The sequence below is a fragment of the Ictidomys tridecemlineatus genome, chromosome Y (assembly GCF_052094955.1).
Source record: "Ictidomys tridecemlineatus isolate mIctTri1 chromosome Y, mIctTri1.hap1, whole genome shotgun sequence".
Classification (NCBI taxonomy): Eukaryota; Metazoa; Chordata; class Mammalia; order Rodentia; family Sciuridae; genus Ictidomys; species Ictidomys tridecemlineatus.
Window position 1 is genome coordinate 1,942,498 of NC_135494.1, and position 26,080 is coordinate 1,968,577.

General features: G+C 42.1%; 2 protein-coding genes across 10 annotated transcripts in view; both read left to right on the forward strand.

Annotated features, from left to right (window-relative positions):
- LOC144371957 (uncharacterized) overlaps positions 1 to 25,894 on the forward strand; it is a 58,724-nt gene extending 32,830 nt beyond the window's left edge. For 2 of the 6 annotated variants that reach the window (XR_013432016.1, XR_013432021.1), the window contains 2 exons: positions 8,592 to 12,932; positions 16,014 to 25,894. The gene's annotated coding sequence lies outside the window, so the exon portion shown is untranslated. Of the gene's footprint in view, positions 1 to 8,591; positions 12,933 to 14,889; positions 15,113 to 16,013 lie in introns of those variants that run through there. The other 4 variants (XR_013432017.1, XR_013432018.1, XR_013432020.1 and 1 more) reach the window with 4 other exon arrangements.
- Positions 12,794 to 26,080, forward strand: part of LOC101957558 (uncharacterized) — a 37,974-nt gene continuing 24,687 nt past the window's right edge. For 3 of the 4 annotated variants that reach the window (XR_013432015.1, XM_078035303.1, XM_013362990.4), the window contains exon 1: positions 12,794 to 12,932. Coding sequence is in view for 1 of the 4 variants with exons in the window: in XM_013362990.4 (XP_013218444.3) it covers positions 12,885 to 12,932 (48 nt within the window). In the remaining 3 variants the exon portion in view is untranslated. The remainder of the gene's footprint in view (positions 12,933 to 26,080) is intronic. The other variant, XM_078035304.1, reaches the window with a different exon arrangement.

Sequence of the window (26,080 nt, forward strand, 5' to 3'; positions counted from 1 at the left end):
CCAAGGAATCTTCACACTGCTTACCAATTTGGAAGTCCCACCAGCAAGGTAAGAGGGTACCTTTTCCCCAGCATGCTCACCAACACTTATTGTTGTTTGTCTTCATAATAGCTGTCATTCTGACTGGAGTGAGGTGATAGGTTAGAGAAGTTTTGATTTGCATTTCTCTAATTGCTAGAGAGAATAAGCATTTTTTCTTATACATGTTGATTGATTGTATATTCTCTTCTGAGAAGTGTCTGTTCACGTCCTTGGCCCATTTGTTGATTGGGTTATTTGTTTTTTTTGGTGCTTATCTTTTTGAGGTCTTTATATACAATAGAGATTAGTGTTCTGTCTGATGTGTGAGGGGTAAAAACTTGTTCCCAGGGTGTAGGCTTTCTGTTCACCTCACAGATTGTTTCTTTTGCTGAGAAGAAACTTTTTAGGTTGATTCCACCCCATTTATTGATTGTTGGTTTTAATTCTTGGGCTATAGGAAGTTGGGGCCTAATCCCACATGATGAATATTACAGACTATTTTTCTTCTATTAGATGCAGAGTCTCTGGTTTAATTCCTAGGTCCTTGGTCCATTTCAATTTGCACTTTGTGCTTGGTGAGACCTAGGGATTTCATTTTATGTTGTTGCTTATGGATTTCCAGTTTTCCTAGCACAATTTGTTGAAGATGCTTTTTTCTCCTGTGCATGTTTTTTGCACCTTTGACTAATATAAGATAATTGTAATTTTCTGGGTTAGTCTCTGTGTCCTCTATTCTGTTCCATTGGTCTCCCAGTCTGTTTTGGTGCCAACACCATGCTGTTTTTGTTACTATTTCTCTGTAGTATAGTTTAAGATCTGGTATAGAGATGCCACCTACTTCAGTCTAAGGATTGTTTTAGCTATTCTGCATGTCTTATTTTTCCAGATGAATTTCATGATTGTTTTTTTCTATTTTTAAGGGAATGCCTTGGGGATTTTGATGGGAATTGCATTATATCTGTATAATGCTTTTGGGAGTATGGTCATTTTGATCATATTAATTCTGCCTATACAAAAGCAAGTTAGATGTTTTCATCTTCTGAGGTCTTCTTTGGTTTCTCTCTTTATGGTTCTGTAGTTTTCATTGTATAGATCTTTTACTTCTTTCATTAAGTTGATTCCCAAGTTTTTTTTTTGTTTGTTTGTTTGTTTGTTTTGTTTTGTTTTGTTTTGTTTTTTGAGGATATTGTGAATTGGGTAGTCTTTCTCATTTCCTTCTCAGAGGCTTTGTTACTGATATACAGAAATGCCTTTGATTTATGGGTGTTGATTTTATATCCTGCTACTTTGCTTAATTCACTTACCAGTTCTAGAAGTTTTCTGGTGGAGGTTTTTGGTTCTTCTAGATATAGAATCATATCATCAGCAAATAGTGCCAATTTAAGTTCTTCTTTTCCTATACATAATCCCTTTGATTCCTTTCATTTGTCTAATTGCTCTGGCCAGCATTTCAAGAACTATGTTGAATAGAAGTGGTGAAAGAGGGCAGCCCTGTCTTGTTCCAGTTTTTAGAGAAAATGCCATCAATTTTTCTCTGTTCAGAATGATGTTGTCCTGAGGCCTAGCATGAAAGCCTTTACGATGTTGAGATATGTTACTGTTATCCCTAGTTGTTCTAGTGTCTTGAACATAAAGGGGTGCTGTATTTTGTCAAATGCTTTTTTCTGCATCTATTGAGATGATCATATGATTCTTATCTTTGTGTCTATTGATGTGATAAGTTACATTTATTGATTTGCTTAAGTTGAACCAACCTTGCATCTTTAGGATGAATCCCACTTAATCATGGTGTATAATCTTGATAAGCTGTGTTTTCTATTTTATCACTTGATATTGGTCTGTCTCAATTGTGTATGTCTTCCTGATTCAATCTGGGCAGATCGTATGACTTACGAAATTTGTTGATAACTTCAATGTCTTGTATTATCCTCTGTATTTCTATCATATCTGTTGTAATATTATCATTTTCATCAAGTATACAGGTAATTTGAGTTCTCTCTCTCATTCTCTTTGTTAGCAGGGCTAAGGGTCTGTCAATTTTATTTATTTATTTTTAAAGAACCAACTTTTTTGTCCATATTATCAACTGTTTCATTTGTTTCAATTTTATTGATTTCAGTTCTAATTTTAATTAGTTTTGCCTTCTACTGCTTTTGCTGTTGGTTTGTTCCTCTTTTTTTAAGGGCTTTAAGAAGTAGTGTGAGGTCATTTATTTGTTAACTTTTTTTTTCTTTGAAAGAATGAATGCCATGCAATAAATTTTCCTCTTAGTACTGCTTTTATAGTGTCTCAGATTTCCATTGGTTTTTTATATGTTCTTATTAATACCTAAGAAATTTTTAATCCCCTCTTTGATTCCTTCTACAATGCATTGTTCATTCAGTAACCTATTGTTTAGTTTTTAGGCGAGGGAGAAATATTTACTTTTTATTTTCTTTTTGATTCCAAACTCCATTTAATTATGATCTGATGAAATATATGGTAGTGTCTCTACTTTTTTATATTTGCTAACTGTTGCTTTGTGGCATAGTATATGGTCTGTTTTAGAGAAGGATTCATGTGCTACTGAGAAAAAAGTGTTTCAGGTGGAAATATTCTATATGTGTCAGTTAAGACTAAATTATTGATTATGTTATTGAGTTTTATAGTTTTTTAATTCAACTTTTGTTTGGAAGATCTGTGCAGTGTTGAGAGAGGTGTGTTAAAGTCACCCAAGATTATTGTGTTGCAGTCAGTTTGACTCTGGAACTTGAGAAGAGTTTGTTTGAACATAGCTGCACCATTGTTTGGGGCATATATATTTATGATTGTTACATCTTCTTGGTGTATGGTTCCCTTGAGCAGTATGTAATGTCCATCTTTATCCCTTTTCATTCCCTTTGGCTTGAAATCTTCTTTATTTGATATGAGTATGGAAAACCCTGCTTACTTGTGCAGTCCGTGTGAGTGGTATGGTTTTTCTCAACCTTTCTCCTTCAGTGAGTGTATGTCTTTTTCTATCAGATGAGCTTCCTGGAGGCAGCGTCTTTGGGGTCTTATTTTTTTTTTTTAATCCAGTGTGCTAGCTTATGCCTTGTGATTGGTGTGGTTAAACCATTAGCATTCAGGGTCACTTTGAGACATGGCTTGTATTTCCAGCCATATTTGTTTATTTTTGTTAATTATCTTCACTTGGTTTTCTTCTTTGATTAGATTGTTTGCCCCTTTGGGGTACTACCTTCCTCTTCTGATTTTCATTGTTGTTTTTCTTTTCCTCTGTATGAAATATTTTTCCAAGGATGTTTTGTAGTGCTGGTTTTCTAGCTATAAATTCTTTTAACTTTTGTTTATCATGGAAGGATTTTATTTCACCTTAAAATCAAAGCTTATTTTTACTGGATACAAGATTCTTGGTAGGCACCCATTTTCTTTCAGCTTCATAGATGTTGTTCGAGGATCTTCTAGCTTTTAGGGTCTGTGATGAAAAAATCTGCAATTATCCTAACTGATTTTCCCCTGTATATATTCTGATTCCTTTCTCTCATGTTTTTTAAAATTCTCTGCATATCCTGTATGGTGAACATTTTTATTATTTTGTGCCTTGGTATGATCTGTTTTGATTTTGTACATTCGGCATCCTGTAGCCTTTTCAATTTGGATTTCCAATTCATTCTTCGTGTTTTGAAAGTTTTCTGATATTATTTCATTGAATAGCTTCTTGATTCCTTTGGTTTTGTCCTCTATGGTTCCCTTTATCCCAATAACTCCTAAATTTGGTCTTTTTATGCTATCCCATATTTCTTGAATGTTCTGCTCCTGGTTCCTTACCATTTTCACTCTGTGGTCTATGTTCCTTTCAAGATTATATATTTTATCTTCATTGTCTGATGTGCTATCTTCCCAGTAGTCTACTCTGTTCATGATGCTTTCATTTGAGCTTTGAGTTTGGTTTATTATTTCATTCCTTTCAAGAATTTCTGTTTGTTTGTTTGTTTCTTTGTTTTAGAACCTCTATCTCCCTGTTGAGGTGACCTTTTGCTTCTTGGATTTGTTTATGTAGCTCATTATTGAAGTGATCTTTTACTGTTAGTCTTTGCTCTCTTATATCTTCTTGGAGTTCACAGGACATTTTAACCATGTATATTCTGAAATATTTCTGGATCCATTTTTCTGCTGTAGCTGCCAATGATTCTAATGATGTGTTGTCTTGATTTGTTTGGACAATTTCTTCCCTTGTCTTTTCATGTTACTTGTGTGTCTTCCTTTCCAGCTCTGTGGTTCTGGGATGTTATTGTTTTTACCCTATAGATTTGTAGTGCTCTTGTAGGTTTGCAAGATCCCTCCTTTGTGGGGAAGGATGATGTTAACAGATCCCAATATCAACAATACATCATGTATGAACAATTTGTTGTTGTGAAGACATTGCAGTTTAGTCTCAATGTCCAGAAATGTTGGATTCAATTATTATTTAAAATATAATCCTAGTTTTGTAAAAAGGTTTACAGTCTCTGGTGGTGGATAGTGAACTGGGGGTCTGGCAGGATAATATGTGGCTCAGAGGGAGTTCCCATCTGCCAGCCATGCTCACCAAATATGGGGAGAAAGGTGATCCAAGATGGAGCCGGTCTGCTTCTAGCGCTGGGGTGACCAGTGACGTGGGGAGAGCTGGGTGATGGCCTTGTGCTGTGGGTAGGTAGCAGCTGCGTGGCCTGTGTGGGAACCGAGTGCAGCCTGGAGTTCTGCAGAGGGGCTGAGAGGTGTTTCTGCTGAGCCGCTCAAGAGCTCTTTGTGGCTAGAGCTGCGGGCTTTGGGCCTGGAGTCCAGAGTCTTACTCGAACTCTAAGGCTCTGAATTCTGCACTGGGTTTACAGCGTGGTGATTTCTGTGAAAATCCACTCTAGAGTGGATTTCACACTCTCTGACATCTGTATTCTGATGAGGTGAGACCTAGGCCACCATCTTGAATTTCCCCCCTTCTGCTCTTGATATGATATGATATCCTTTCAACTCTCAAGGCCTCTTTAAACAGCAGGAAAGAACTCCAATTGGAGAAAAGCCTTGTATGTAGAAATTTGATAAGATATTCCTTGTTTCAGATCTAGTTAGACTTGTTCAGATTTGAGGAAATATTTTGTATTATTTTTTATTTTATTATTATTATTATTATTATTATTATTATTATTATTATTTCAACCCAGAGGTGCCTAAATACTGAGACACATCCCAGTCTTTTTTTATTATTTTTTTTTCCAATGTTGAGACATGGTCTCACTTGGTTGCTTAGGTCCTAAGTGGCTGATGCTGGCTTTGAACTTGTGATCCTGCTGCCTCAGCCTGATATAGTCTTCACTGCCTTCAGCAACCACGCTCTTTTGAGAAAACAACTGTGGGAGTGTAAAAAGTGTATGTGCCTTCATTCTGGCTATTCACAGGTGATAAAAATGCACCCTAGAGTGGATGTAAGGATGGCATCAAGATGAAGGTGTGAAAGCAAGGTGAAATCTCTGTTATTGTTAGATTCAACTTTTCTGTATTTTAAGTTCTTTGCATCTGTAGTCAAATCTCACATATTATGACATAATCTTATATATACTGTGCATTTTTTGGGTGTGCAAAAATGTTAGTTGCATTAACTTTTGGTCACAGCATTTTAATACTTTTTTTTAGAGTTTTTATGTCTCACCTTCCATTAAGTACATTTTCTCTTATAGTGTCCATTTTTTGCAGTAAAGGCTTTATCAAATTTAATACTCGGGTCTCATAATATGAAAACTTTTTCTATATGGAATTTTGATATTTTCAGTGTCCTCAAATATTGTATGACTTTTACAGATGTTGTGATAAAATAAAAATTGAGAGAGGTTTTAGGGAAATAATTACCAGGGTCAGAGAATGGAGAAGAGAAAAGGAACATTACCATCATTATATCTGGAGTCTTTAAGCACTGAGCCCCATCCCTAGTCCTTTTTAATTTTGTTTGTTTGTTTGCTTCATAGAGGATCTTGCTAAGTTCTTAAGGGCCTCCATTTCTTGCTGAGGCTGGGTTGAAGCTTGTGATCCTCCTGCTATGGCCACTGGGATCACAGACATATGCTACCGTGCTCAGCTCCTGGGTGTTTCCTGAATCCCTGATGTAAATTGAAATGTGCCTTGTTTGTGTCCAGTTTCCAGGTGTCACCAATTCAGATGAAGGAATTACTTCTTCATGAGTTTCTGTATGTTAACGTCCTTCAAGCTCTAAGGTTCTAAAATGATTCTGATCATCATAAGATCATTAACTCACACCTTCCAAATTATTATTAGTTCAGTTGAACTAAACTGGAGTTGACTTGGAAAAATGTATACTAGATAATTTATGTTGAAAACAGGGGTGGAAGAACTATTTCAATATTTAAGGAAACCAATTATTCATTTCTATGAAGAGCTCATGATATAATGAACTTCAGTTACTATTCCCTTTCATGCACCAGGCACCAGAAAAGCACTTTAGCAGGGTCACAGAGGCTATCCGAAATGCCCTGGTGCTCAGGTGAGGGTTTTCCAGAGCAGCAAGTCACATTAAAAAACACCTGGGAGGGGTGAGTTGTGCCACCCACACATGCACACTCACACCCACGTGCACACACATGTACAGGATCAAGTCACCCTTTTCTCTACATACCCTCCCTAGTGCAGTGCTTTCATCCTCACTGTGTCATGCAACTATTGATTTCTTTGATTTTTCTCACAATGTTGCTGCCCACTATTCCTTCTCAAAAATCATTTGTTATTTCCTGACTTCTCCATTTAGTCTTGTGTCATTCAGAAGTTTCAGACACATTGTGTGTGTTAGTTGAGGCCTCTCCACTCCTGCCTTGTGTAAAGATTAGTGAAATATCTCTTCCTTCCTCCTTTTCTCCCTTTGTTATTTCAGACATTACCCAGGAGGCCTCCACCACTGAGCTTCACCCTAACCCTGTTAATTGTTATTTTTTAAGAGAGTGAGGCTGGCCTTGAACTTGTAGTCACCCTGCCTCAGCCTGCTACAGCTGGGACCATAGGTATATGCCCTTTTGTGCCCTACAAGAATCATCACCAATCATTGCAATTACTGATATCTTTGAATCAGTCAAATTTACTCTCCAATTAGAAGTGTCAAAATTGGAATATAAGTCAGCATTTTAAAACACTTATTGTTTGATCAAGGTTGTATAAATTTGATTCATTATATATTGTTCCTTGATCAAACAGCACAAATTGTAGGTATAAGCTTAAGTTCTCTCATGTCAGAATGTGGAGAAAAAGCTTACATCAGCTTAATAAAATCAGGGAAATAGGCTAAAATATCCTAGAATTGATTGTTCAAATATATATAGTCAGTCCAGGTATACATAAATGTGTTTCTCAATTGTTTTGACCTTTCCATGTCGTCTGTCTAGATAATTATATTAACATTTTCATCATGTAAATTTAGAATATAAAGACCTTTTCATTTACCTGAAGATGATTTCTTTCTTCTTAGGACCTCCTAGTAGACATCCTTTTATTTCTGTCACTTAGGGCTAGATAATCATACTAGCAAACATGTGTGTTTCCTCTCTGCAGAAACATCTTTGTGTTCGTCTATAGAAATCTTTCTTTTTGTTTTACTTTGGGACAATTTTTATAAATGTTAGAGTCTAAAGAAATTACTTATTGTACCTTGATAAGAAGTGTCTCAGTGAAAATATAGTTAAAGCTGTTGGACATTTCTGTTGACAGAATCATATCTATTTATCATCTTATAAAAGTTGGTACAGTAATTTGATAATTAGAGATTGCTTGATGGTTGTATATCTTTTGAAATAGATATTTTATAATAAAATACATTCATCTTAAATATCTACTATAAAATGCAGAGCATGAGATAAATGCATGTATAAGAAATGTAACTGAAATGTTTACTATTGAAAAACAATTAAAAGCAAATAGATACATATTAATTAAAATCAGACATATGTCATATATGTCAATTATTTTATGAATTAAGGACTCTAGATCATCCAAATAACTGGAAAAATATGCATTCGTAATAAAAATATAACTTACTGTTATATAATCACGGAATTTTAAAGTGAGCCTCATTAAATCGTGTGGCTCTTAAAAGTATTTGGGCCCATTCATTTTACTTTGGACTAGTAGTGCACTCATTCTGTTTGTGATGTCATGTGATGTGGTTAAAAAAATTCTTGTGTATACATTTGTTTGTTTATTGTAATTACTTAGTCAGGAAAGAGAAGAAGGGTTTCTTGGTCATCACAGAATCATTGTGAGGAAGGATCTCAGATGCTGGCTTTGATGTCTGAGGGGTGCAAAACGCATTCCCATGATCTCCAAAATTGTAAGAAGACTATGTTTGTGACCTCTCATCAACGGAACATTATTTAGTAATATTACCATGAAGAACAAAGAGAAGCACTCTAAAGGAAGCTGTTGAGACACACACACACACACACACACACACACACACACACACACACAGTTATTTAGCTTCAGAGCGAGTCAGGCTTAGGGCTGCAACGGGGAAGCCTGTGGAGTCAGATTTTGCCTGAAATAGATCTCTTGTATTTCAGGTGCACATTTATAAAAACGCAGGCTCCCTGAAGCTCCAGTGACCAACTTGAATGAAGCAGGAAGGACAGGTTAGTGGCTGGGAGGTGGGACCAGAAGTCCTGCCTGGGTGACAGAGGAAGAACCAATTGGAAGTCCTGGAAAATGGGAAAGGCCTGATGAGGAAGCCAGGCTTTGCCCCCTAGGCTCCCCTGGTTACCATGGTGATGGAAAAGCTGGGAACTGGCTGTGGCTGCTGCAGCTGTCTGGGTCCCAAGGTCAGGTGTCAGGTCTCTCCTCCTTAATGGGCTGTTTCCCTGTGTCTTCCCCTCGCCCCTGGTGTTCTCCCATCTTTTACATTTTCCCTTTCCAGAGCGTGGGCACTTTAAAACAGTGATTTAAAGGCAGAAGCCAGGGGCTGGGGATGTGGCTCAAGCGGTAGCGCGCTCACCTGGTATGCGTGCGGCCTAGGTTCGATTCTCAGCACCACATACAAACAAAGATGTTGTGTCCGCTGATAACTAAAAAATAAATATTAAAATTTAAAAAAAAAAATAATAAAGGCAGAGGCCAGCATTAATGTCCGACCCTAAGGCAGTCTGCCTTTGGCCCCTAGACCAGGTTGCTTAACGGCCAAAAGCACAGCTTGGTGGGGCTAGTTAAGACATTTTAGGGAGCAGCAGCTGGTCTTCTATCCTGCAGTCCAGTTAAAGCTGTTCCAACCCCAGTGGGACAAGAATGCAGGGAAGAGGCTCAAAACAAATTGTTTGAGCACATTTGAAATAACAGCAGAAAAACACAATTAGCCTCTCTACCAGCAGAAAATGCCCTGTATTAAGTCGCACCACGAAAAATGTTTCCTTTTTCCTCTTAATCTCCAAACATTGACCCATAGAATATAGATTCCAAAAAATCTTTATGTTGTTAGGGGGGCAAAATTGTGATGTATGCAGTCAAGGGGAGAAGAATGTCCAACGCTTTGGCCTCTTCCAAAGCTTTATTCACTCAAGTTCCTCCATACAGTTGCACTCTACAGGTTCTTAATCAAGAAAACACAATCCTTAATGCTGGGCCCTGCAATAGACATAATCAATCCACAGCGAACAATTCTAGATGCATTCTAAGCACTGCCAAACACACCTAATCAGGGCAGGCTAGTGGCAGACATTCCCTCTGCAGGCTAAGTTCAAAGCTCTTAAGTCCTAGGCTTTGAGTCCAGCAGATGCACACTCACTCAGACCGTGGTAATCAGGTCTGGAACCAAGGTAGGCTTTCCCTAGAGTGGAGCGGATGACCGGTTGAGGAGGGGGCTGTAGGGAGGAGTTGGGGCTCTCACCAAGGTCCAGATGAGGCGGTAGAGTGTGAGAGCAGTGAGGATCATGCAGAGACTCAGGAATGATGCCAAGTGATGGGATGTCAGGTCCTCAGCAGGCTCTCCAGCTCTAGTGCATCCTTGTTTCAGCTGGCTGAATCCCTGATCGTCAGCTCTATCATTTATACTAAATTTGGGGGCTTTTGACCCCGCTTTCAATCCCTACCAGCCAACACTGGGTTTCTCAGTGATGTCATTTACCCTGAGGTCAGAAACTTGTGGTCTGGTGGCCTCCACCCTGATCTTCTCCCTTTCCCTCTTATCAGGCAAGGACGGCCTGCCAGAGGCTTCACCCTCTTATTCAGGGTGAGTGGAAGGAACTTGTTTGAGGCCTTACTGGAGGGATCTGTGGATGAGTCTAGTGAAACTGCAGGTTAAACTGAAGTTTTTAAAGTGGAGTTGCTTAGGCTCAGGTCTAAGGCCATCCTAACACTTTACCTAATACTTTAAAATTAAAAAATACACAAAAACAATGAAAACTTTTCAGAAAAGCAATTTTACCATAGGAGAGCACCTAACTTAGTAACATATCCCAAGAATCACCTTCATAATTCTTTATATTTACTCATGGTTTCTAGAATTGCAAAAATATTTTTTATCTTTCTACAGGCGAAAAATCCCTAGATCTTATGAGTCTAACATCACAACTTCTTCTTCTCTCCAATTCACTTACTTTTTACAATTCAACCCACAACACTCTGAAATCCTAAGTGCACTTAACTTCTGGAGAGAAATTCCAAACTCACTAAATTTCTACAATTTACACTGAAATTCAAGTACAGGACACCACTTGTCCCGACATAGGACTAAACCAGTCAGGGTCACTCCAGGTGAACTGGGCTGCATGACATTGTCACACAGAGACAGAGAAATGTCTTTTTCTTTGATTCTGTGATGACACCCTCACCCAGCTCCCCAAAAGGAGGCAAGGCAGGCAAGAAAGAGAGAGGGCAGGCCTGGAGCCCCATTTTACTGGGGAGAAGCCACTCAAATGAGGATAGGGCCAAGATTCAGGGGGTGGAGTCTTCCTGATGTCTGCTGCCAGTAGGTTGACATCCAGGAAGGCCACGCCCATCTCATGTGCTGTGTGGGGATCAAGGGCAGAGCAAGGGAAGGGGACACACAAGGGGAGGTTCCATGGAACATTCTATCCCCAAAGGGCACAGAGTAGGATTCCAAAGGAACAGGTGGGTGTAACTCGACCCCACTGGGTGACGCCTACTCCTGGAGCCACACCTCATTATCTGAATGGGGGTGAGGCCCAGTGTGTTGTGGGGAGCAGCAGCTGTTCCATACTCCCCTACACAGGACTTCACGTGACTCCCGACAGCAGAATTCACAGCTCAGGGTGGACTCGGGGGCCAGCTGCCCCGCGTGTGGTGGTCAGGGCACCCCAGGAGGCTGTCTCCTGCGCAGTCAGCACAATGCAATGGCTTCTCTTGGTAAAGCTGTGGGACAAACGTGAGGTAGTCAGTGTCCGGGTCCAGCGGTGATGACCAGGTCCCACTGTCCCATGGTCTACAGAAGCAAGAATTGCTGCTTCCCCCCTGTTCAAGCTCTGGGGTGGGCACGTCACAGGTTTAATGGGTGTTATTTGAAGTTGTCCCCCTCAGACTCAGAGTCTGAGCCATGACCTAATGGAGCACAGCTCCACGACCATGGTTTACATCATGAGTTGGAAATTGTGACGTGTTTGGCAAAAGTAATGGTGAATGTGTTGTCACAGAAATTGTCTCATTTCTGTGTTCTCTTTAGCTTGATTTCATGGGAGGTTTTTGCATATTTCATCTGACAAGGGAGCAATCTGGGTGCTGGGTGGAGAGGGTGAGGGGCTCCCTAGGGCTGAGGACCCAGGATGCTCCTCTGAGCACATCCCTGCATCCTCCAGGGGAAGTTTGATGGCAGGGTGCCTTTTGTCTGGGGTGTCCTGGGTCACTTCCTCTCCACTGTGAGGAGAGGGTCCCGGGGTCAGGACTGTTGGGGCTCCCAGGAGCCTGGGTTTCCTATTGGGAGTCAGAAGCCTGAGCAGTGACCTCCACACAGGGGACAGGGGCTTAGGATCCTGTCCACGTTGCTCAAGTGAGGAGAAGGACACGTTTCCCACCACAGGGGTGGCTGAGGTCATGGCACAGCGCCAGGCTCCCCGAGTTCCTCTCCTGCAGGGATGCTGCTGCTGCAGTTTTGCTTTGGTTTTTATTTCTCTTCTTTGCAAGTTGCACCTTGCATGTTCTCTGTTTCTGGAAATGTTGATATATTTTCACTTTTTACATGAGATTTGTGTGTATTTTATAGTAGTAAATGATAACGTATCATAATGACAGCGTAGATTTAAGCATTCATGACATTCTAATTTTTTAAAAATTTTATATATATATAAAATAAACCCAGTGGGGCTTGACCTGGACCTCTGAGCTACATCCCCACCCTTTTCCTTTCATTTTAAGAGAGGGTCTCACTGACCTTGGGCTCCTCCAGCCCCAGCCTCCCTGAGAAGCTTTGCTTTGTTTTTGTGTTGAGGTTAAACCCAGGGCCTCGCCATGCTCAGAAAGCACTCTATGGCTGAAGCCTAGCTCAACGCCAGGTGTCACCTCTGTACCAGAGGCTAAGCCAAGGCTTCCCACCTGGATTAGTTCCCAGCACAGCCGGGAAGCTCCGCCTGAAAAGGGCTGGGGCCAAGGATCTGTCACTCTACCCAATTTCAGCCAGTGATTGGATGAGGTTGGCTGTCAGTCACGATGCAGAGGCGGGCCTGGAGGCCATCCATCCGGGATGCGGGGGGAACTGTCCAATCAGTGCGCAGAGAGACAGGAAGGGCGGGCTTCCGCAATCTCGCGGGCTGTTTTTCTTCCTGGACTCTGCTCCTGATCCTTCAAATCAAAAGTTCTCCGCTCCAGGGACTCAGGTGACTTAGCACAGCCTGTGTCCCCACCCCCATCTTGGGTGCATGGAGGTTCCTCAAGAGGACGCGGGGTCACCACAGAAGACAAAAATGGTGAGTTTGCTACCAGGACTGAAGGTTCCGGTCACCATCTGCCTTGGGGCCCGGCGCGCGGGTGAGCTGGGGAGCGCCGAGGAGTCTCCACTGACGCGTGGCCCTGTCCCTTGGTCTCGTGGGGTGAGCTGGGTTTTGGGTTTTTGAGGTGAGCTGCTGAGAGTGGCAGAGTCACCGCTGGAGGCTAGCCCTGGACCCTGTCTCCTGGTTCCCGAAGGGCGGCTCAGGTCCCTGGTGTCCCCTTTGCTCCGTACTGGTGGCCCACACCCACTCTTCCCAACGTGGAGGAAGCACGGCCACAAATGCACCTTCCTCCTCCCAGGGGAGCTCCTCCGGAGGCTGCTGTAGGTCCCCCAAATTGCAGGCGCCTCCTGCCTCTGAAACCCTCCTTCCCTCCACCTCACAGCTGGGTCTGTAAGGGTCTGGCGGAGCTTTGGAGAAAGAGACCACAAGAGACCAGTGTCATGCAATAAGCAGGGGGAAGTTTTATTGAACAGCGTGCTGGGGCTCCGTGCCCACTCAGGAAAGGAGAGCAGCCCAGAGCCCAGAGCAGAGGTCAAGCAGGGGAGGGCGGGGGGGGGGGGCTTTGCATACATCAGAACAAATCATCTTGAGGCGCGGGAAAATTGAACACAACTTTGAGACATGATTAGTCACATTCATTGGCGGGAAAAGTCTGGGTAGGGGTGATTGGTCACCCGTGAGCGGGGTACACATTTAAACTGATTGGTTTTGTGGCCTGGATGCTTGCGTGCTGAGCTATTTGGAGCCCTTAGCTAATAAACAACCAGGGAATCAATGGAAATATTTACTGGGCAGTTCAGGTATTGTCCTAACAGCTACAGGGATTACAGGTTCCGGGGTTGCAGAGGAATTTTAACAATACCTGGTTTATTATTATTTTTTTTTTTTTAGCCCAAGCCTTGTAATTTAGAAACCTTACAATGCCCGGTCTTTTACATTTTAACTGAGACATTTGCAGCTTAGAATCAGCTTAGACATTTTACCTTTACAGGCCAGACGTTCGTTCTTCCCACTCGGTCCAAATGGACACCGTCCACTAATTGTCACTTCTCATCTAGTGAAATATTGGAGAGAATAGTTCTTTTCTTTTAATTGGGGATCCAAACCCGGGGAGCTTTATCAGGCACATCTCCAGCCTCCCTTTATACTGAATTTTGAGATGGGCTCCCACTTGTTTTGAAGCTGGTCTCCAACTTGTGATCCTCCTGCTTCAGCTTCCCAAGTCCCTGGGATGACAGGCCTGTGCCACTGTCCCTGGCAAGAAGAACACTTTTGAAAGCCTTTGTTTTCTATTTGTGAATATTACACTTGAGGGGAAACAGTAATCACTTAACACTTTCCTGTGTTTGGTCAAAATAATTACTTTAAAGGGAATAAGGCATTTGTTTGTAGAACCTAGGGATATTGAATCCTGGGCTATGTACCCAGCCCCCCTCCCTTTTTGACATAAATTATTTTTTTTTAATTTATTTATTTTTCTTCTTTTAGTTATTCATGGCAGTCGAATGCCTTTGGACACAGCAGCCATAAATAGAGTATAACTGCTTCTTTTTCGGATTGCAGTTGATGTCGATTCACATCAGTCCTGTAGTCATATATGCACATAGGGTAATAGTGTCTGATTCATTCTGCTTTCCTTCATCCCCAGCCCTTTAAATTTGATTTTCAGACAGGGTCCGGCTATGTTGCCCAGCCTGGCCTGAAAGTCATGATCCTCCTGCCTCAGCTTCCCAAGCTGTTGGGATTAAAGTCTTTGACAACCCCAGCTATGGAAAATAGTGCATTTTAACCCAAATATTAATGACCATACTCAGGAACATGGCTTCAAGTACTGTAAATGGTGTATGTGTCCCACCCTGGAGGACAGATATTGAACCCAGGGGCACTTAATCACTGAGCCACATCCCCATCCCTTTTTATATTTTATTTTCAGACATGATCTCACAAAGTTCCTTATGGCCTCACTAAGTTGCTGGGGCTGCCTTTGAATTTAGCAATCCTCCTACCTTAGCCTCTCAAGCTGCTGGGATTGCACTTGTGTGCCACTGTGCCTGGCCTACATGAACTTCCATAAAAGAAAGTTGTGGAACCAATTGCATTAGCAGAATCATTAGACTGGTGGACTACAGAAAAAATAAAATGAAATTTCTTCTGTCGTTATTACATTCTTTCTTTGGTAGATGGTGGGGACTAGATGTCTGGTAAGGGTAGTGATATATTCTGAGAAGTTTTGAGAATTGTGGTCTGATACAGAAATTAAGATGATTGGCTATTAAACGGCATCTTCCTTAGGTGTAGACACCATGTCTGATTTCGTGGGCAGAGTTTCCCTTTGGACGCCTCACAGGGTCCCATGTCCTCAGCCACTGTCCTCTCCTGGAGCTGCCACAAGGTGCCCACAGCTGCCTTGGTCCCTGCAAGGTGAACAGAACTTCAGGCCCTGGGTCAGCTCCTCCTAGAGGACAGCCTGAGGTGTGGGGTGCAGCCTCTCAGGGAAGCTGCTGGGGCCTCTGGGCTGAGGAATCTCCTGGAACAGGCCTCATCTAGACAGCTACTTCCTTGGAAACTTGTTTTTTCCATGCTCTGTTCCCATTCCTTGAAGACAGGTGGACAGTTAGCCTGTGGATGCTGGTGCTGAGGGGCCAGGTCAGCAGTGACTCCTGCCCTTTTACTCTCACAGTGTGAAGGAGCGAAACCTCTCCCAGAGCATAAGCAACACCCACCCCAGTGCAGAGCTGTGCAAACCTGAAAAGCCTCGTAGACTCGAGTCATGGTCCAGGTGTCTTGGAGGGTGATCCCAGAGGCTGTCAGAGGGCAAGACCAGGAGGGAGCATGTCCCAGCTGTCAGGGACCTTCCCTGCCCCTTGAGCCTGACACATGTGTGCTCCCTCAGCACCAAAGCTTTCTGTGTATCACTTTGAAATGTTGTGTTCACTTATCTGAGGGCCAGGATTATTTATTCAGAGCCAAATGGGATGGACTATTATTAAATAGGCAAAAAAAAAGTGGATTTTAATGTCTAGTTACATTTCCATTGTGAAAAATTCTAATTTACAGCCAGGTACAGTGGTGCTCACCTGTGGTCCTTGCTGTTCCAGAGGCTGAGACAGGAGGATTGCAAACTTGAAGATAGCCTTAGCGACTTAGCCAGGCCTTATGCAACCTGGTGAGACTGCGTCTCGAATAAAATATAAAAATGGCTCAGGATGTGGTAAAGTTCCTCTGACTTCAATCTCTGGTACCAAACAAACAAACAAACAAATAAAACCCACCTAATTTACCTTTTGCTACCCCTGAGTATGTATAGAAAATTTGAGAGTCAATCTTGTCTTTTCAATGATTTCCAATTGAAATCCATGTCCTAGATTCCGGAATGCCACTTAACATACGGAGAAACTCTGTCTTCCATTTTGCTGCTGAAAATGAATCCATTTTACAAAAACAGTTGTGGATAAATTTATGAATGAATTTCATAAAAACTAGTTTCTCTCCTTTACACGGTCATGAATTTGACAGGGGATAACAGTTTGTGGTTGTTGTTGTCTGGACTCTGCAGGTTCATGCTAACTGTGTGCTTTTTTGGTATCAGGAATGGAATCCATAGGTGCCTAACCACTGAGCAACATCCCTGGCCCCTTTTAGATTCTTCCTTTTTAGTCAAGGTCTTGCTACATTGCCTCAGGCCTCTGACCCCTGAACAGCTGGGGTTACAGATGTGCACCATCACACCCATCTTCATTGCAAATTTTAAGGACAACTTTGGCGATATCTGAAATACCCAACTGTGATCATTTAATCAGTGAATAATTTATCAAATAGTAAATGAGCATTCCCACCATGTTACCTGATTCCTGTTTCCTCCTAAGTGCCTCCTCTTAGGGCTACCCATTTGGGAGCTGGCCTTTTAGCTTATGAAACTTGGGAGTAGCATAAATGCTCTCTCTGCTCTCACTATCCTGTACAATATTTTCACTGGTCTTAGATACAGTGTACTATTATCCATGCCCTGACTTTCACATAATTTTCTGAAATGCTCTTTTTGTTTTAAAAGAGTGTGGATCATGGGAAAGTTCAGTCTCCTTTGTAAGAAAGTGTGTTGTCTTTCCATTGATTTTGTTGCCTCTGATTGTGTATCTTTTGTATTATAATTTTTTTATCACTCATTACATATATTTTTAGTTTTTCTTTGTGATTTTTTAATGTGTGTGTGTGTACTGCTGTGGATTGAACTGAGGGCTACCAAGTTCTTTACTCCTGAGCTACTCTCCAGCCTGAGATAATTAGTATTGTAGACTGTTGTTTACTTATTTGCTGATGTATTGAGTGCTAGGATTGAAGCCAGGGACTTACTCATTCTTATGTTGTCCTTCAAAAATGAATTTCAATGTATGAGCAGCATTTTGGAGGTGGGCAGGTGTTTAACTGGGGAATAAACCTACAGGCACTTGACCACTGAGCACATCCTCAGCCCTTCGTATTTATTATGTACTTTTTTATTTTTATTTTGTATAGTTGTAGATGGACAGAATACCTTCATTTTGTTAATTTTTGTGTGATGCTAAGGATTACACCCAGTGCCTCATACATGCGAACAAATGCTCTGCCACTCAGCTACAATCCCAGTCCCCCCATTTATAGTTTATGAAGACCAAGTCTCACAAAATTTCTGAGTGTCTTGCTAAATTGCTGAGAGAGCCTCCAACTTGCCAGTTTCATGCCTGGACCTCCCTAGTGGCTGAAATTACAGGTGCACACCACCACACCAGCAGTTGGAAGGACTTTTGAAGACTTATCATCCAATTTCTTTCCAGATGGAAATAATATTGAAAATCATATTCCTTCCTTTTGTCCATAGATTTGAAATTTGTAATTATGACTCTTCTTCTTTGCTTTATCTTTGCATTGTTATGAAAAAGGTATTTAGCATATAATATTGTTTCTTATGTATATATTTGTAAAACTCCATGGCTTGGTAGTTTATTCATTTCTTTATTAGATAAACTTTGTTTTTCAGAGCAATTTCAGGCTTACATTATTTATTAGTGAGTGTTCTCTAGAGGAACAGTATCAACAGGGAGTGTGATTATAAAAGGGGACTTATTAGATTGGCCTACTTGGCCTGAAGCTGGATGTCCACAGTGGCTGTCTGCAGCTGGAGAGCTTGAGAAGTAGTAGCTGCAGAGTCCAAGAGGCTGAAGCCTCAGAACAAGAGGGATCAGTGGTGCTGCCCTAGTCCAGACCAAAGGTTCTGGAAACTCCCTGGAGAATCACTGGCAGAGTCCACTTTGGGAGAGTGGAGAAGGCAGACTCTGATATCCTCAGGCCACTGCAGCAGCCATCAAGAACCCAGTGAGAAGAAAGGAGCTTGCTCTGCTGCTGCTTCCTTCTTCTTCCAACTTTTGTTCCACCCAAGACACTGACCTATTGGATGGTGCTGCCTAGCTTAAGGAGGTTCTCCAGGTTGATTCGCTGTTCCACATGTCAATCATTTGTAGACGCACCCTCATGGACACACCTAGAGGCCTCTTAATCACAAATACCTCTTAATCCAATGGGGTTGACAATTGAAATGAGCCATTACATATAGTATTAAACACCCTTTCTGCACACTGTTTTTAACATCTTGCATTGATTTTGGATGCTTGTTAGTTACTGAACCAGTGTCCTACATTTTATTAAGAGAGTGGATGAAGCAACTGTTATGCCAGATTCATGGAATCCCAATAGACCTCCAGGAGCTTAATCTGATGCAATCACACAAGAGTCTTTATTGCAAGCTCGAGCCTGGACTCACAACTGTTTCTGACTCAGCAGTCCCAGGGAGTGAGTCCCCGTCCTTTGTCCAGTGAGATTTTGTAGGTTTGTGGGGGATACTCTATGCGTCACAACATCACACAATAAATCATCCCACACTGCGGGAAAGTCAAACAACAACTCTTAACATTAATTAGCACATTCAGTGGTGGGAAAAATTGGGGTAGGGGTGATTGGTTAGTGCAAGAGGGGGATTCATTTTAACTGATTGGTTTAGGCCACGAGGGGTATACATGCTAAACTACATGGTTTCCCAAAATGTTATCAACCACCACAATAAACTACTGGGGGTCATCTGGCATCCCAGGTATTTTCCCTGTCTCATGCTGATTGGAGGTTTGCTAGGGAGTGCTCTGTGGTTCAGCCCCCTTCCCTAGGACAGGCCTTGAGGTAGAAGCTGCTGTTATTTATTTATTTTTAAAAATGGAGTCACATCAGTTTCTCACAACACCTTATCATCAGCTGAAATCCATCCTTTATCTTAGGGTTCCTCCTCTGTCTGGTGTGATTGTGTGTGTCATGTACTGTACATAATAATGTCATGCAGAAGAGTTTCACTGCTCTGGGAATCCTGTCTTCCACCTGTTCATCCCTCCTCCCCAGCCCTTCCTGCCTCTCTGCTCCCTAAGTTCCTGGCACCCATCAGTTCTACTAGTGCATCTGTAATGTTTAGTCTTCTGGGATGTTCTTGACTTGGAATCTTACTGCACTTGGCCTTTCAGACTGGCTTCTCTCACTTTCCAGTCTGCCTTTAAGGGTGCTGTATCTTTGCAGGCTGCAGAGCTCACTTTCTGGGTGATGTTGTTTGGTTGGTTAAACTGCAGCTTGCCCATTCAGCATTGAAAGGTGCGTCTTCCTTGCTTCTAGCTTTGGGCAGTTCTGGATATGGCTGCTGTAGTCACTGCTGAGAAGTTTTCTGTGCATAATTTTCACCTTATTTGCATAGACACCTGGGAGTGTGGTGAATTAATGGTAGAGTGCACCATGTTTATTTTGTAAGAGCGTGACTGTCTTCCAGAGAGAGTGTTCTTCTCTCCATTCACATGAGCAAGGGAAGGGTTCTTGCTGATTCATGTTTTCACTGTCTTTTGGGGCTGTCATTGTTTGGCATTTGACCACTCCAGTGGGTATCTGGTGGCACCTAATTGTTTAATTGGAAGTTTCTTAAGTATGTCCTGATGAACATCTTCTCACACATGTATTAACTGTCTCTGTTTCTTGGATGAGTGTCTTTGCAGATCTTTTGTTCACTTCCACATTGCTTGCTTTCTTACTGAGTGTTCTTCCTGCATGTTGAATACCAACCCAGTGTCACTATGTGTCGTGAAAACATTTTGTCCAGTTCTCCAGCATGTCTTCTCATTCTCTCAAGTGTATCCTTTGAAAAACACAAACTTCATTTTGATCAAGTTCTATTTACAAGTTTTTCTCTCACAGATCATGTGTCTGATGTTGCATATGAAGCTGTCATGCCAGCCCAGATTTCTCTGTAAGTACTTCTGTGTCATTTTAGTGAAGTTCTGAAGTTTGCATTTAGTACTATGATATATAGGCAATTTTTTGGTTTTGGAAAGTGAACCCAGGGCCTGATAAGTGCCAGGCAGGTGCTGTGCTAGAGCTGCAGTCCCAGCTCTGTGTCTTACTTTAACACTGAGGCTCCACTGGGAGCTGATTCTGTGACATTTGTGAAGTGAGAATGCTTCCTTTTTTGTACATTAATGTCCAAGTGTTTTGACAGTATTTTCCAAGAGAGTGTATTTTCCATCGATTTTCCTTTGCTCCTTTGTCAGATCAATGGAATAGATTTATACTGTGTCAAATACCACTGTGTCTTGATGAGTGTAGATTTTTAGTAGTTCTTAGCCTCAGGTAGTGTTCATCCTGTGAATTGAGTGTTCATTACCATGTTGGTTGTTCTGGATCTTTTATTACTGAAGAAATAACTTAAAAGAATTTTGATTAGGATTATATTGAATCCATAACTGAAGTTGGTAAGAATTGATGATAGCACTGAGATTTCCCATGTGTAAACATAAAATATCTCCATGTGTTTTCCCCTTCTTTGTTAGTCTCATTGGAAGTTAGCAGTTTTTGTCATACAGATTTTTATCAGATTTATGTATCAGTATTTCTCTTTCATTGGTGCTGTAAAAGTGGTGTGTGTTTGTTTTTCTTTATGGTTTTGTTGCTGGGTGTTGGATTCAGGGCTGCTCTACCATTGAGCTACATTCCTGATCCTTTTAATGGTTTTGTTTGGAGACAGAGTCTTGATAAATTGCCCAGGCTGGCCTCCAAGCTGGGATCATCCTGCCTCGGCCCCCTGAGTGCCAGGGATCAGAGGCATGGCCTCCATGTCCACCTTGCTGCTGTCAACAGGATAATAATTGCCCTGTTTATAAACATGACAGCACTGACATCACGGAGTTGCTTTTTATTGTTCTTTGGGGGATTCCACATAGAGTAAAAGATCATGCTGTCGCTCTATAAAGACATGGTGTTTTTCTGAGCTTGAGTGTTTTTCATTATTCTTGATTTTTCTCTTTAACTTTTTATATAATCAATAGTTATTATTTAGCTTTTTGTTGTGATGGGTAATGTTAATTGGTTTTCCAATTTTAAATCAGCCTCGAGGAGCTGTAATAATTCCCTCTTGGCTGTGGTGTATAATTTTTTAAATTTATTTTTGGACTCAATACAGTAATGTTTGAGGAACTTTGCATTCATAATCATGAGAGTCATTCATACTTTCCTTTTCTATATAATACTTTTCTTTATCTATCTAATTTTGATAATTTGGTAACGTAGAGCTCAGAAAGAATTAGGAGGTTTTAACTCAGCTTCTGTGTTCTGGAAAAAAACAGTAGAAAGTTGGTGGCAGGTTTCACTGTCTCCTGGAAGCCTGTTTGACATGTCAGAGCCTTTTGTGTGTGTGGGGGGGGTGGGGCGGTAATTAGTTATTGAGCCTGTTTTGTGTATTTCTCCTTGTGTGTAAGTTGTAGGAGATTGTTGATAAACACAGTCTGATTCCCTCTTTAAAATTGGGAGCCATCACGTCACAAAGACATGAGAAGCAGATTTCGGCTTTACTATAAATTACTGCAAATTCTGATCTTGCTTGGAATGCCTGCCCGTGCCTTGAACTCACCCATGCCTGGCTCTCTGGGCAGATAGCAGCCCTCTCTGAAATTTTAGTGACACCTCATAAATCTTGGCCTTCCCTGGCCAGAAAATGACCCTCTCTGAGGCTCTAATGACCTTCATAAATTCTGATGTGGAGGCCAGCAAAACTGTAAACTAGCCTTGTGTTATGCTCCTCAGAGTTTTGTCATCTGTAATTTCTCAAACTCCTCTTTGGTGACTTTCTGGGCTATAAAGCTGGACTGCAAGAAAGCTCCAGAATTTATGAAGGTCATTAGAGCCTCAGAGAGCGTCGTTATTTGGCCAGGGAAGGCCAAGATTGATGAGGCATCACTAAAGTTTCAGAGAGGGCTGCTATCTGGTCAGAGAGCCCGGCATGGGTGAGTTCAAGGCATGGGCAGGCCATCCAAGTAGTTTTGAGTTTGCAGTGATTTATAGCAAAGCTGAAATTAGCTTTTCATGCCTTTGTGGCAAGATGGCTCCCAATCTTAAGAGAGAATTAGGCTGGGTTTATCACATGCTAGGGAAGCATTCTTGCACTGAGCCACAAGCTCAGTCTCTGTCCTTTGTATTTTGGGCCTTATGTCAGTTTATCAGTGATGCTGATGTTCATGAAGGGCTTGATTTTGCAGACTGCGGATTTCCTGATTGTGGTTTCATCAACACCCTCTCTGTTACCTTCCTGTGCTTGATTTAGGTTTACCTTGCCCTTCTTTCTCTGGTCTCCTGAAGTGCAAGTTTCAATGGTTGCTTTAGCTCTTCTTTTCTGAAAGGTGCTTTGGATGCCTTAGATATACCGATGAGGCATCCCCTGTGCTGTTCTGTACAGATTTCCTATGGTGGACTTTTGCATTTCATTTCCTTTAAAATGGTCACCTTTTCTCTCACCTCTTTCTCCTGATCTGTTGAGTCCTGTGCTTCACCTCCCTTTGCCTGGAGGCTTTCCAGCTGCTTCTGATCTGATTTCTGCTTTAACTCCCATGCTCTTTGAGCATACATGGGCTTTCACTGGTGTTGCACACTCTCATGGGTGTAGTTTAGGGCTCAGAATGTGCCTTTCCTGGGGGGTGTTGCTGTGACCCTGAGAACTCGGTGTGCTTTAGCTTTGAGTGAAGGCCAATGAAGCCCTCCTGTCTGCTTCTCTGTCCCCATGTCTGTCCTGACAGAGTTTGGCTGATGTCTCCCAATGGCAGTGTGAATTTGTTGTCCTGGGCAGTTCTGTATGTCTCTGCCTGATGTGTTTTGACTTTGTTTCAGGTGCATGCTTATTAAAACTCTCAGACAGTTAATTGAAAGTTTAGCCTAGGGAGGGCACAGGCCTATAACTCCAGTGGCCAGGAAGGCGGAGGCAGGAGGACTCGAAGTACAAAGACAGCCTCAGTATCTTAGAGAGCCCTGAATAAATTATAGAGATCCTATCACAAAACAAAAATGAATAAATAAAATTAAAAAGGGCTGGGAGTGTGGCTCAGTGGTTAAGCACCTCTGTGTTCAAATTCTGGTACAAAAGGAGAAGAGAAAATTTAACCTAGGCATTTGGGAGCCTGATCTTTCTCAGGGTTGGTCAATCTCATGTGTTGTTTGGTGTTGAGCATTCTTTGTATATTTTGTTGTTGAAAAGTGAATAAAAATGTGTTCTCCCCTTTTCTCCTATGGTGCTGTTCCTTTTGGGAAGGCTTCATGCATTTGCTGAGTCGCATTCCTCACACTAAAACACTCAGGGTCACTCCAGGGGACCTGGGCTGCGTGAAATATTCACACAAGAGACACAGGTACCTTTTTCTTGGAGTTCTGTGATGGCTCCACTGAACTTAAGGGTCTGGAGAGAGAGAGAGAGAGAACTTGCTGAACCCTTTCATTGAGGAAGAACCATTCCAATGAGGCAGGGGGTCAGGTTTCGGGGGGCTGAGTCTAGCTTCCTGATGTCTGTGTCAGCAGGTTGACTGACTTCTAGGAAGGCCACACCCAAAGGCACAGCAAGAGCAGGGGACACACAAAGGGAGTTTCCATGGGCCATTCTGTCCCAAACAGGGCAAAGGGGTAGGATTACAGAAGAACAGGTGAGTGTAGCTCAGCCTCAGGGGTGACACCTACATCTGAAGACATGCCTTTGACTTCCTGAGCTGGGACAGTGCCCAAGTGACCATGAAATGTCGTGATCTGTCAGAGCCTCTTGCTTCAGGACTGGAAGGTGGGGGGTCATTAAGAGTGGCTCCCCACATATTTCCTCTTCCTTAATATTTGAAGGCAATTGGGAAATTATTTTTTCCATCACTGGATTCTTGGTCCGAGGTCATCATGATCTACTCTTGAAACACAAAAGGCGTTAGTAGAAAACGTACTATTTCAGGGACATAACCAACTTGGAAGATCCAGGTTATTAATATTATTATTCTGCCAAACACTCATTGTTAGAGTTTGTAAACAAGTCTGGATGGCGCCTGGCGAAGTGCCAGAGAGAGTGGTTTGTGAAGTAACTCCTGGGAGTCATTAAGTGTGGAGATTCCTTATTGGTTGACTGCTGTATCTAGTTTATGCTAATTAAGATGAGCTGTGTGGAATGTGTAAATACCGCTCCTGTCCTACAATAAATGGCTCCTACTCCTGCTGTATCAACCTAAGTTGTTCGTCACACCCGGGATATTTTGCCAAGCCAGCCGGGCTGCGGCAGATCGTGGCCCGTTAGGGGGAGCCTCGGGACACTCGGGGGTAAGTAACGAAAAAAGCTGCCAGTCCATAGATAGGATGGGAGCAATCAGCTCTTCCCTAAGCAGATAGGGCGAGAGGAAAAATGGCCATTTTGAGAAAATGGAGAAGATTGATACAGTATGTTTGTGTCTTGTTTTGTCTTGGTGTATTGTATTGTTTTTGTGATGAAAATATGGAAGGGGTGAGAAGTAAATTGATAAGGGAAAGAGGCACCCCAGTGGAACCAAGAATAGTTAGGGCATGTGTTGATGGAAGCGCAGGAACTCTAGTCAGAAAAAAGAAAGTTCAGAGGAGGAAGGATTATCAGGAAAACAGTTGCAGCAAAAGGCTATTACTGAATACCTTTCATTACCAGAGGGTGCGTGAATCAGTGCGTAGACTGCCACATGCACAAGCGGGCCATGGCGCAGGGAGGACTTTTCAAGCAGTGGCCGCCGGCTCTTCTACTGCTGCCAGCCCAAATCTAAACCTGACCCAGAGGCACAGTCTCGCAGGCTCTTGCTCCCTGTGCCTGGAAGCACTTTGAGACCCGGACTCTCCCCAGGGCCATCTGGGGCTGCTACAGCTGGCAGAAGACCTGGTGTCCCTGAAGTTTGATCATTTCCAATGTCAGTAACTATAATGGTTCTCCCACACCTGGAAGCTAAAGAGTAATGAGCACTATTAAGGCTTATTTCAAATGTAAAAAACCTTGGGATAATGTACTAAATTGTTCAGAAGGTTGTTTTCTTAGTAGAATGCTACAGGATTTTCTTTAGCCATCCAGAATTCCTGCCTTCCTCCCAATGCCAGTAAAGACCAAGGTGGAAGAATTTCCAATGTTGCTGAAAACCACACGAGACTTCGGCTAAAAACCAGACGAGACTTCGGAGCTGTTGCTGTTTCTGCTGCTATAGCTTAGGCTAGCTGTCTGCAGAACTGACCTGGACTGTGATTTAAGCTAGCTGCCTGCAGAACTTACCTGGACTGTAATTTACCTGGACTGTGAGTTAATCTATTGAGACACTGCTTTACCTGGACTGAAACAACAAACTGTAATTTACAACAAATTGTAACTCGGTATCTTTACAAACAGTGTCATTGCTGGTATAATTTTTCCAAGGGCTTCTTGCATGGAGCCATCAATTGGCTTGGCATTGTGGCATTTTGTATCCTCCTCTTCTGCTTGTAGCAGATTGTTTATGGTGTTTGTGTAAAAACCACTATGGTCGTTATTTAAATTAAACGAAATGGGGAAATGTTAGAGTCTGTAAACAAGTCAGGATGACTCATCAGAAGACTCTTCATCTTTTCTTGATTTATTGGGAAGCCTTGCACTTGGCAATGGTAACATGGACATGTTCATTTGGCGGGGTGTTTCAGCCTTTCCGTGGAGCAGAGGGCTCAGTCACAGTATTTATTACAGTGGCTTTTTAGAGCATTTTAACTCAGTTCTAAGTTTTGCATCAGCATTTATCTGACTA